We start from the raw sequence: 12,814 nt of genomic DNA on the forward strand, positions 1-12,814 counted from the left end.
AATGCCGTAGTTGGGCAATTAAATGACATCTGTCACAGCATTATAATCCTTAAAGGAACAGAAAATTTACCAAATAATGGGATTATTAATATGACCCTGGCTTCTTGAGCTTAGTTATGACATCTCTATGAATTGTATCGTCGTATGTCTGTACTATACTGCCCCGAGGTGGTTAAGGCATGCACAACAGAAGGAGCAGCAAAATATCCATTGAACTAAAGCAACCAAAAAAAAAAAAGTGGTAAAAAAACTGTTCGGTTCATTTACATTAGATTTGTCATTACTATTTACTGTTGAAAACTTTACAATACAAAATGATTTAAATATATATATTTTCCGAGGCTGCAACAAATTAATGGCATTTCAATTCACTTCAATGGGGAAAGATTTGAGACGCTAACGCGACAAGGTAACACTAATTACGTTGGGGCATCGTGGTTCAGACTCCAGAAAGTTGGCTGGCATGGCCTGGAGAACATAAATATGAGTTAAACATCCCTTTTTATAGTTTTATTAAGAGCTTGAGATGCTCAAGTCTTTTCATGTGAGCTATTGATGCATAAAACAATGGTTTGCTTTATTGCTCAGCGCAGAGCCACTCTCACTTCATTATTTGGATTTATGACACAGTCGGTGTAAAGCCATCGTCTTAATTAGACCGGCAATACATCAAATAGTCTCACTGGAGTGAGCGGGGTGAATAATGCAGCATTTGCAAACTGTTTGCAGGGAACAAAGATTTGCCCTTTAGATCATTTACCTCAAAACATCGGCAGAGCCAATATTTTTTGAATTGTTTTGAACAAAGTCGTTTTTAATGAAATCTCCTTGGTCGAACTACGCTCAAGACACTGAAATGCAGTTGTGAGGTGAAATCAAGCAAAACACCTTGAAATTTGCATAGATCTTTATTTTAGTAGAATCTATAGTTGACATCAATTAAATAAAAAGAAGAAACCAAAAGCAAACAAATCTTTAAATTACAAGATAATTACACTGCACCATTCATATAGTACAAAAATAGGCCTTATTTAGAGTTTTGTCCCAGATAAGCCAAGTCATCCGTGTTCGGTATCCATCGGTCACATGTTTAAGGTACTGTGTGCAGTCAAGGGGCCGGACAGGGGTCATGTGATGCTGCCCCCCTCAGTGCCCCCGACTCATTTAATGTATACTGACCAGGCATGGGAGCACACGGGCATGCGCACAATAGACTTCAGCCCTTAAGTTTAAGAAGATGGAGTACATTCTTGCCCCTTCCTTCACAGCAGCTCAACAATAGAGGGTGTCGCAACAGAGATGACTCATGCATGATAACCAATCAAACACGCACACGCACACACACACACACACACACACACACACACGACAAGGTGAAAAGGACTTGATGGGGGGGATTGGCAAGTGACGAGCAAAACAACCCAAGACAAGATACTGACAAAATGATTGTCTTTGGTTCTGCCAACATATTGCTCCTTTTAATTTGAATTGGAGACGCCAGACTCCTCAAGCTCCATTTGATTGCAATTACACAATAGCCTCTGTTTCCATATTTACATCTTGAAAGCTCAGAAAAGGACAATATAGCACATTTAGCCAAATATTCCAAATCACTTGTATGACGTTCTTTGTTTCAGAGTTGTCAGCGAGCGTTTGAAAAGGCTCCTCGTGCGTTTGCAACCTGAGCACTCAAAAGCACCCACTCGAGCAGGCAGAAAACTACTCAAAACGACGCTGCACATCTTACCATTTGCACACGCTCAACTATGACTGCTATTCAATGCATCACCTCACTTTGTAATTCTAAAAGAACTAAAGCAAGCAATTTTGGTGCCGCATTAGCACATTTAAGATTTGTAGACGCGTCACATGAGGCCAGAATGACATTTTTAAATTAGTTTCCTACTTAAAGCCCAAACGACAGGAGGCACAATAATGTAGATCCACAACTAGTCCCGTGCAGTCACATGAGGGACAAACATCTCTGTAATCACATCCGCGTTTGCACATTACCCAAAAACACTTTGAGAGGGCTTCTCGACACAAATGGTTAGGTTTAAAAGGATTCATTTTCTGTGCCTGCAACTTGCTCTCTCAACGGGGAAATTGATTGTCAGCGTCAGAACAAAAAGTCGTAACCTCAAGAGGAACTATCGAGGGACGATGGGAGTACAAAGAGCACAAACTACGTCTGGTTGGAAATTTCAATTTAACATGCGAGTAAATGCGACCCAACTGAAAAAAGTCAATCCTTTGACCCATCCTATTTCCAAAACCAGCATTTAAAGCCATGCCTGTGAACGCTGATTGGAAAGGTGACAGATTGACCCAGCATCCTAAGCATCAAAGGAAATGCAAAGCCTAGACTGTAGTTCAGAATATTTCCAGCTTTGGCACGCGTCGGTGTATGAAACCATGCCGAGTGATGAGAGGTAGATGTAGAGGGTGAGCAGCTGCGGTTTTGTATGCGTGTCATCACCAACATGACAACCTCTCTCAGCAGTGTTTCGAGTGCCAGATGGGGGGTAAAAAAAAATCATTTCTTTGAAGCGAGTGAAAAGAGATCAATTGATTTGGATTCAATCCGGAGATGCATATTTGAAATGCAGCAAGGGAGAAAGAAAAACTTAAAAACAACCCTTAACCCTCAGGTCAAAAAACAAACAAACAAACAAAAAGAAAGAAAACAACAAAGCAGCATCAGATAAAATCCAGCTACGTTGTTGGAGGGGGTCATTGAAAAGATCCACTTAAATTTGAACTTGATGCAGACATGGTGATGATGTGCAGTTTCAACTCGAGAGCAGGAATGTGAAACAGGGCAGAAATGTCCCTGTACAAGGAAGATGTATGTTTCTCTTTCACAATCAATAACAAAGACAAGTACATTAGTGTCATTGCTGATTTGAGGCATGCGAAATTTGTCTTTGTAGTGTTAATATGCCCGGACCAAGGGAACATATTGGTGTATCGGTAATGAGTCCAATCCTTCTGCTGATGAATCGCAAGTAATAGCTACGCAGCTGCTCCAGGGTTGATTAGATACAGGTTGGAAAAATTTGTGGGCCGCATATTTGGTTTCCAACTGAATTCAGACAACTGTGGCTTGCACTGTAGTTGACACATCTGTGAGGAGTTGTAAAAAAAAAGCCCCTGTCAAACCCGCACAGATGACACAATCGTTGATAGGTGCCCCCCCACTGCCCCAAATAACAAAAATGATTGTGCCCCCACCACCCCCCAAATAACAAAACAACCCCCCCCCCCCCCCAAAAAAAAAATGAAAGTGAGGTATTTGGGAAGTTGACACTGGCGAGAGACTTAATGTTTCCAAATAGATTTCCTCCCTTAAAAAAATGCAGCAGATGCTATGAAAAACACCCCACTAAGTGACGTCGGACCGACTCTACAGTCACGTGCAGGACATGGACACTGGCACGCTCGTGTTCCTCACATCAAAACAATCTCATCCGGCTACTGCACGGAGACTGATAGAAGAGGGAAGGAAGCAAGAAAAGCAAACCAGTAATTGTCTTTTTAGTGGAACAATAGGAACTGGAGAGGAGGGCGGGACGGACGCACATTGCGAGTGATCCGAGGGGGAAAAGGAGGGGGCGGAAGACACTTGGTCGAAGAGATGTGCGAACACGCCCGCCATTCTAACTTAGCTCCCAGTGAGCAGAGACTTCCTGTCAAGTCTCTTATGACGAAGCGCAGGATGATAGGAACCCACTGAAATGGAAGCCGAAGTCAGGATGAAAGATGAAACCAGAGAAGAGAATGATAGCAGACACCCCGGCCCTGATTCATTCAACAATTGGTGGTGTGGATTTGGAAAGGGGGGAAAAAAAGCAGGGCAGAAAAGGAATGTTTTAAAGAGCACTTTGTGTTTTGATAAAGGCAGTCCTCTCGTTTTGGACATCAAACTCTTCGTTTTCCGAGTCCGTGTTGACGCCGTCATCCCCCCACACTGTCGGAATGCCGCGGTACGACACCGCCCGATTGCCGCCCAGGCTGAAGCTGCCCGCGATGCCGCCGCCGCCTTCCAGCGACGGGAGCTTGACGAGAGCTCCCGAGCGCAGCTGCAAGAGGAGGAAGATGCCGGCGAAGACGGCCATGATGGCCATGCAGCTGAGAATGGCCACCGTCGCAGGCAGCTGCGAGCTGAGCTGGGGCTGCAACCCGGAATCCCCCTGACCCACCATGAACCCGCCGGGGGACTCGCGCATGTACTGGGTGATGCGATCGCAGGTGTTAGTGATGGGATTCAGCGATCTGTGAGGAGGGCAGGACAGGCAGGCCTCTGCGCTCAGCCTGCTGCACGTCAGGCACGGCGGCAGGCACGGCATGCAGGCTGGGATGTAGGCCGGGGCAATGATGTTGCCCACTGTGTGGTTGAGGGGCTGCGAACCCACAGTGAAGCCTGTTGGACATGCAGTCACACACCTTTGCATGTGGAAGTAGTAGCCGGCATTACATTCTGCAGAAAAGCACAGAAAAAAACAGATCAACAGCAAGCTACAGAGTGACATTTTGAGATGAATCTAGGCTGTGTGAGATGGAAAAAGCGAGCCAATACAGTACAGAATGACTTTTACACATACAGTATTAACACTAGCCTAATAAAATAATTGTGTCAAAATGTCTCTTTCCAAAGATAAATAGGCAGACTTTTTACCAGTGTTGGGAATAATGGCGAGACTAACGGCGTTCATTTTTCAGGAGCAAAGTAAAATAATGACTTTACCGAACGGCACAATGCCGTTGCTGTTAGTGATGTAAAATATGTCAGCCTTTCTGCCATGATTACCGATTCCTTTGATTATTATAGTCAATGGCTAACAAAATCATTGCCGAAAATAAAGCTGAGCCATAAAGCTCAGTTTACTGTGCAATAATATACAAATGGAGATCAAAAGAGTGCAAAACTCATGGCCAGATTCGATTTCTTTTTACATTAAGCTTACGCTTGTGTCTTAGTTTTGCACTTAAATGTTCAGTGTGCAAATATCATTTTCAATATTTATTTTTTTATCTACACATGTGGCTGGTTGCAATCTGTTGGCTTTGAATACCAAAAATGCGCTGAAAACGGTCAAATGCTTAAAACGCAGGAATGATGAAAAAAATCTAATCAAACGTATAAATGCAAAGAAAACCAAAATGTGATCATAGTCAAAGAAAACAGCTGCAAGTAAGAAACGCTTGAATCACAAAAACAAAAGGTGTCTTTTCCTTTTTTCCCATTTCTTACCCCTGGGTATCGGTAATGCTTAAGGAATGGACTTCAATGAGCCCATGATATGATTTGTGAGGGCGAAAATCGTGAAAAACCAACTACAAATTTCGTTTTGATACGTTGCAAAATATCCAGTTCTTTCCATTATTTGAAAGGAAGTATCCCTTCATCCCTCCATGACTCGATGGATTGTACCACAAATGTTAAAGAACGGTTAAGAGCTGCTTAGGAGATACCATTTTTCCCGGCGAGCTTGTGTCACGTGCTCAAATCAAAGGTGCTGATTGGACAAGGAGGAGGTCCGAGTTCTGCGATGGAATGCTCAGGCTCGAGTACCCGGATGTTCGACACCTAACTAAATTTGAGCTTTGAAGATTTTTTACTTGTAAAACTGAATGAGAAATGTCAAACAAACCGAATTTGTTATCGTAAAACAATGTGGAAAAAAAATATACAGAACTTAATTTTCAATGAGGAATTCAAAATTCTACAATTCAGATTTGGACTTTCCGAGTAGAGATTCTAATTAAACTATGCAAATTCTGTTGCTGTAATTCAGTTTCAGTTTTTCAATACACTTGTTCAAGTTTAGCGATTCAAATTCAAATACAAAACCTTCATATTCGGTTTCCGGAGGCCAACATCTCAACCCATAAATAACCCTGTGAATGGCTTTGGGCCTGCTGTCATTATTTCACTTCCCATGTCTGCCTGGAGGGGCCACACTGTCACTGTGTCAAATGTAGCTTGTTTTCAGTTCGAGTATTTGGATTTGCTATGAGACAGCAATATGGACTTGATTAGAATAATCTGATGAACTGCTTGAAGCTATCAACAATAGTTTGTGGCTGTGGTCATAACTTCTTCATCTGCCTAGGGCGGGGCCGCTCCTTACGGTTCTGTCAGTTCTCAGCCATGTCATGTACTAGAATCATCATCTTCGACTACAACGGCTTTTACAACATGGGACAGGGGGGGGGGGGTGTGATGGCTAAGGAATGGAAGTCAGAGAGTGGGGTTGGGCGGAAGGGATTTTGGGGTTGGGAAACGACCACTCTACCATGCCGCCCCGAATGATATTTTACAAGTATGAAAGATGTTTTCTTCGTATAGTGTTGAAGACAAGCGTGTGTAAATAATGCACTGTTGTTTGACGCAATGCAAAAAGCTGAGCTAAACCAACAAGTTTCATCTTCGGCCCACAACACCAGACACACTTTTCACCCTCGCAGTCTTCATATAGCACTGGGAAGAGACACCGTCTTACCAAGGCATCTCTGTTTGAGGTCCATCATCTTGCAGTTGCTGATTCCAGCCTGAGAATCATCAGGGGAGCCGGTGCCATACAGTACCAGAGTGAACTGGGTTAGAGTGCCTGAGAAGAGAGATGAGCCAACTGATAGTTATTATATATATTATATATATCAAGCTTTCAGGAAAAGAAAAAAAAGTGTTCATGGAAAAAAGTAGGCCTGTCATTCAGAGCGTCAGCTCCCGAGGGTAGATTTTGTTCAAGCATATTCTTTAGAAGACTCTCAGATCTTTGCCACAAAGTGACAGAAAATGACACTTTGAAAAGAGCAGCGATTTTAAGATGATCGGATGTCCCTTTGTGTCTAATAACTGTGAGTGCTAAAGAAATGTGCGCGTGTGTGTGCGTGCGCGTGCGTGAGTGTGTGTGTTGACTGCAAGTTTTCTGACTGAGGGGACAGAGCAGACAAATCTCAAATTTACTCTCTTTCCCATTTTTTAAGCTTTAACTGCAGTGTATTCCTCATGGTATCCGTCAGATTGTTAAGTGAAGTTTCTCGACCGATAATATTTGGAAAGAAACATCATCATTCTTGAAATACACACTGTTTTTGTTTTATGTTGAGATTTCAAGTACAGTATTGGCCTGAATATAAGATGTTTTTTTGCATTGAAATAAGTCTTATATTCGGGGTCTATACATCATACCCATTCACGACACTAGATGGCGCCAGATATCATTGAAGCGAATGCTGAACTTAACTCCCCAGGCCAAAGTGAATCCCTGTCACGAACAATAAAAATAAAAATAGCGGTAGCATGAAGTAGATGAAAAAAATAGCGGTAAGAAAGAAAAGAGAAGAAAATAATAGAAGAGATAACAGAAAATTGAGAAACGTAGCGACAATCTAGGGAAAAGTGGGTCGAAGATCGTCCAGGTTAACCGGCAGCTGAGGAGATTTACACAAATTTACGAATGTGATTGCACTTTAGTTTACATATTTAAATGTTCAGATATTAAGATTTGAATGAGGCAAAATAATATGCTTTTTCTCTCAAATATATTGTTATCATCATGTTTCAGATGTACTGTAATTAACTGTAATTTTGGTATAAAAATTAATTTGGTGTTCAAAAAGTCTTTTTTCTTTCATTTTATAGTCAGGGCCATCATATTTGGGCCAATACGGTACTGTTATAAACACACAAAATGCGAACAATCCCAAGAAAACACAAACATGGCGTCACATCTTGCAAAGGAGCTTTACCGTAGTCACTGGCCCCCGCTACATTCTCAATCTCCAGCGTCCACTTCCCAGAGGGGTTCTCATCCCAGGAGTGGGTGGTCATGAAAGCCCAGTCATTAAAACCCTCTGATGAGTAGTCATGAGGCCTGGAGGGAAATCATCACGGGTGTGTTAACAGATTGAACTGACCAGTTTGTGTCAGTGTGTACGTGCAACGGTTTTGTTTGTACCTTGGGTGGAGCAATGTGGAACGCGTGCCAGCAGGACTAATGAGGTGGATAGCCAGGTTGCCCCTCCGGTTGTACGACAGGGTGAGCCGAGCTTGGACGTGCTCCAGTGAGGTCACGTGATTGTCGCTTCCAAAGCAGGCATCCACACTCTTGTTAACTGATAAATGGCCACCAATGTTCCTGTCAAAAGATGCCAAATAAAGTTAGAGTTGTGTAATTTCAAGTCGAGTTTGCCATCAGAACTGTTACCGCAGCTGCCAACTGTTACAGGATTGCCCGTATTTTGTGATGGCAAAACACTGAATGCTGACTTGTTATACACGTATAATATCCTAATAGTTACACACACACACACACAGACACACACAGACACACACAGACACACACAGACACACACACACACACACACACGCACACACGCACGCGCACGCAGCGATAATAGTCCCATGGTAGTGTTCATACATTCGCAGCTGTGCTATATGCATCGTGCAGCACGTGTGGGATGCTGTGCAAAGACGACATCTTACCTTTAACCTTTTTACCGAATATTGCTCATTTCTCTTACAATTGTATGCATCTATTGCAGAAAACATGATTTCATTTTTACATTTTGATAATACTGATTATGTGGCGTCACATGTTAGGAAAACTGCATACTGTAAACTGTCTGATGTACATTCGGTTGTTCTCATTTTGACAGATTGCAACAGAGAGACGCCGAATCCCTAATTGCTCCCCTTGGTTCAAGTCAGTCTGGATGAGGCTAACACTTGAATGAATTCGACTGCCCTGATTGCTGCTCCCAGATGCTTAAACCGTCTGCTCAGAACAGCCTAAAGCTGTGGATGCTCACACCCACACAGTCAAACTGCAACAAGTGCATCATAACTGCGTGAGATGTCAGACTGTTTAAAGTACCTGTACTGTATATAAAATAGTGATAGAAAAAAATACATCCATTTTGTTTTCTTCCTCTCAGTAGAACTTTTGTTAACTTGTTTGGAAAGTAAAGTTTGACAGACACTACGGCGGTGGACAAAAACAAGCAAGTGATGCTTGTCTGATCGATCCTTCTGTCGTTTGCCCGCCACTCAATTCAAACTAACACTGCTTAAAAGATGCACATTTAGGACGTAATCTGTTCTAAATAGTTGAAGATCGGGAGGATTATCGTTGGCTTTGAAATACAGTGAGCAGCATTTCCTTCCTCTCTCTCCTGAGGAAAGAAATTTCATCAGTGCTGCATGTAGCACATTTGACAATACATTTGACATGAACAGTGTGTGTTGCACAAACTTTGGCTCGTCGACCATGGTGATCACACATATTCGTTGTGGTCCCACGCTAGTCCATGTCTTTGCCAGTGCTACCATTGCACTGGCATCAAGTAGACCGTATCCGTAGGAATGGCTGACTGCAGGGAAATGAGAGAGAAGAGATGAGATGGAAATGAAAGCTGGCCTTCCGAACAAAATTACCGCAACTGGAGCTCCGGAACACGTGCCACTTCAAGAAATTGAATTCTTTGTTCATAACCTCGGCCCTGCTTCTCTTGATTTCAATTTAGCTTCAGAAATGGATGTAGAATACGGACGTAGCGACAGTGAACTTTAGTGATGTACCTTTACGTCCAACCCCGTTGGTGTTCCAGTCGTTGGTGGCCAGGTGGGCAGGGCGAGAGGTCCGCACAACCAGATGTTGCATGTCCCTCCAGGTCAAATTTTTACTGGAACAAAATGCAAGCACATTTGTACACGTGCACGCGCCCCCCCCCCTACACCCTCACCACCCCCCCCCCCACACCCTCACATTCATAGTAATGTTGACATTCTCAAGCCAGATGACTGAAGATTGTTGGCCATTGTGGACAACTATTGTCTGCAATCATCATTAAAGCATCGATAAGTTCCTGTGACTCGTCAATGTGCTCAAAATGTCAAGTTCAGCAGAAAAAAACCTGCCAGGTGCGCAGTACAGTGTATATTTAGATCAGTGGACACAAGGACAATTTTAGCGTATAAATCTTAGGACAAAGCTGCCGGCGATGTGAGAATTTGAAAATGATTGTTTCGCCCTTACTTTGCCTCAAGAGCCAGAGCGATGATCCCAGCGGCCAGTGGTGCTGAGGCGGAGGTCCCTGTGTGGGAGTCTGTGCATTCAGCCTTAAGATCTGTTGTGATCTGAAAAAGAAAAATAATTACATTAGCCTACCTAAGCCTGCTAGGACAAAGCGGATAATTCTTTTGACGTGCTAATTGCCACATATTATCTTATCATGGAAGTGCATCTGCTGGAAGTGAACACTATTGAAATATTAAAGATGTGGGGAAACAAGGATCCGTTGTCCCTTTTCTTCGACCCATGTGCCTTTTTCGATTAACCCTTTGCAGAATACCGACTTCATGTTCAACGGCAGAGGGTTTACACAAGACAGCTTCGGGTGTGATTTATAAAATGTGCAGTAATATGAAGTAAGAGGCCAGCAATCTCGGAAAGGATACAGGTCAGGAAACTAAAATGAGGGAAGCTCCAAGCCAATGACGCACATCAAGCGACGGAGCCCGATGTGACTAAACTAAACAATCTCAATGAACGGTCGGCGAATCACACCCGTGTGCACAATTGAGCCTCCCAGATAACAGGTTTTCCTGTTGCAGCAACAACCGCCCACCCAGAGAATGTGACTGTCAGAGTGTAGACCGAAATGATTCTGTTTGTGATAGGAATGTTCAGCAGCAGCTTGCCTGGAGGATTTATTCATTCATGATCATATCATAGTGCTAAAAGTGAATTAATAGATGAAACAAAAAGAGGTCAGATCAGGAAGATGATCAGGGAGTCCTGCAGCTGCAGCCCCCAGACCATGCATTTCAAATTAATCGATGACCAATTATTGTGTAACAACGATAACGTTTCTCATCGTGCACAGATATTGAGATGTAAGGATAAGACACAAAGAAGACATTCTGAGGAGTCGTTCAAATGTGGAATCACACACTGTATACTTGATGGGGGGGGGGGGGGTTTCTTCACTTCATTTGTTGCATTTAGTCCCATTTTGGCAATCTTGACACCACAGCTGTTGCTGCTTCAAAGGTTCTGTTCATGTTCCTTCTGCTGCAACACATGCCGCCATTAATAATCACTGAGTGAATGTAGTGAATGTTTGAATGAGGTGACGTTGCAAATAATACAAGTGCTTAAAGGTGGAAAAGCACTTGAAAAGTGAAGCCCATAACCATTTAAGAACTAAGCACATGGCCACGCAGTCTATCTTGAATATTAGGGAAATGAAATGTGTTTCGAGATCTGTAAATGAGAGTGTAGCACATATTGTGAGAGTGTTTCCGCATTTCACATGATCCTCCGGTTGACTATAAATTTAACTATGGATGGCCACCTGCGATTTGATTTATCTGACCCTAAATTTTGAAAGCCAAGAGTTTTTGCAGAGTCGATGAAAGGGGGTGAAAAAACATACTATTTGCTTCTCGTTGATGTTGCCCGAGCTGTAGGTGGTTGCGAGGGTCGAAGAGCAAGCCTCGCTGTACCAGGGAATGAGGCCATTCTGTGTGGAGCTGCTGATGGATAAGGTGTAGATGCTGTTGGTGTAGCCGTCACAGTTACAGCTGTCCTTATCTCTCCCGCCATTGCCGGATGCCCACACAAAGATCGAGCCCAAACCGCCACGGCCCTGAAGGTTGGAGAAGACATATAGAGAGAAACATAAGTCTTTCTTTGACCATCAACAAAAAAGGTAGAAATTCCATCAAATCATTGCCTATTCAAAATGAAGATATTAAGAAGGTCATTTCGGAAAATTAAAAGCGGGTAAAAATCAGACGACAAGCAGGAGTGACCAGTTCCAGTAATATACCATCCAAACTCTCAGTGCTTGAAGTGCAATCGTTCATCTTTATTGTATTGAGTGGCACCGTTCCTGTGCATTGATCCAACGTGTACATGCGCCACCCACTGCCAACTGAGAGTGCAGTCACTGCAGCAATCACCAAAGTAGTCTGTCAGCAGCAGTCCCAAATCAGTTTTATGGCACATGCTTCGAATCCCACAGTTCATAACGAGGCTGTGGGTAGTTGCTTGACTGTATTTATGCATGGCGTGCATATGTGAGAGCCTCGGGTGCGATCTGTTGTTGGCTTATCAATCTCTTTTTACACATAACAATCCAATGCAGTAAAACAAGAGGGGCTACCAAGTACAGGCCTGTTTACAAGTCATAGAGGACCAACTGCAAATCTTAAGTCTTGATTTGTTGCTTCAGGTAGGAAGACAAAACAAATTGGATCCCCCCCATTTTTTTTCTTTTATCATATTTTTTAAATAATGTTTCATGTCTTTTTATCAGGTTTGCCAAGAGCAGGACACCTACTTCCCTCCCTCGGGGTTAAAGTCACCTACATGGCGACACTGTGTGTGTGAGTGACTTAAAACGAGCAGATGTACTTGTAGCGCGTGTGAATATTTAGGAAAATCCTTCATGAAATGTCACCAAAAACAGCACACTTCTGTTTCTGAAATGGCAAGTGGTTGCTCCTGTGAGACTGGCAGCTGATGCAAAGTTTTAGAAGCTGTAACTTCTTATCGGCTGTCATTTTTTCCTGAGTTGAGTGGGCATGTAGCAACCGCAAAAATAGGTACGTGCTTAAATAATGCATCACGATTCGACATCACAACGGCGTCAAATAAAAATCTGAGCGTTTTGCAAGCCTTGGCTTTTATCGGCTATTGCTTCCAATCCACAAACTGAATCAGATTCATTTTGACATGTTATGCATAAAACGGTGGGGTGGGGGAAAAGAAAGGTAATGCAAGGGCACCTTTATGTC

At 43.0% G+C, this 12,814-nt stretch overlaps 1 protein-coding gene across 2 annotated transcripts in view; it reads right to left on the bottom strand.

Annotated features, from left to right (window-relative positions):
• Window positions 1-889: 889 nt before the first annotated feature.
• furina (furin (paired basic amino acid cleaving enzyme) a) overlaps window positions 890-12,814 on the bottom strand; it is a 68,370-nt gene continuing 56,445 nt past the window's right edge. For both annotated transcript variants that reach the window (XM_052063476.1, XM_052063475.1), the window contains exons 9-16: window positions 11,449-11,661; window positions 10,047-10,147; window positions 9,590-9,693; window positions 9,264-9,381; window positions 7,968-8,147; window positions 7,759-7,883; window positions 6,507-6,614; window positions 890-4,480 (exon numbers count right to left, since the gene is read on the bottom strand). In XM_052063476.1, coding sequence (XP_051919436.1) covers window positions 3,873-4,480; window positions 6,507-6,614; window positions 7,759-7,883; window positions 7,968-8,147; window positions 9,264-9,381; window positions 9,590-9,693; window positions 10,047-10,147; window positions 11,449-11,661 — 1,557 coding nt within the window. In that variant the 3' untranslated portion in view covers window positions 890-3,872. The remainder of the gene's footprint in view (window positions 4,481-6,506; window positions 6,615-7,758; window positions 7,884-7,967; window positions 8,148-9,263; window positions 9,382-9,589; window positions 9,694-10,046; window positions 10,148-11,448; window positions 11,662-12,814) is intronic.

This window comes from Hippocampus zosterae, chromosome 4, assembly GCF_025434085.1.
Source record: "Hippocampus zosterae strain Florida chromosome 4, ASM2543408v3, whole genome shotgun sequence".
NCBI lineage: Eukaryota > Metazoa > Chordata > Actinopteri > Syngnathiformes > Syngnathidae > Hippocampus > Hippocampus zosterae.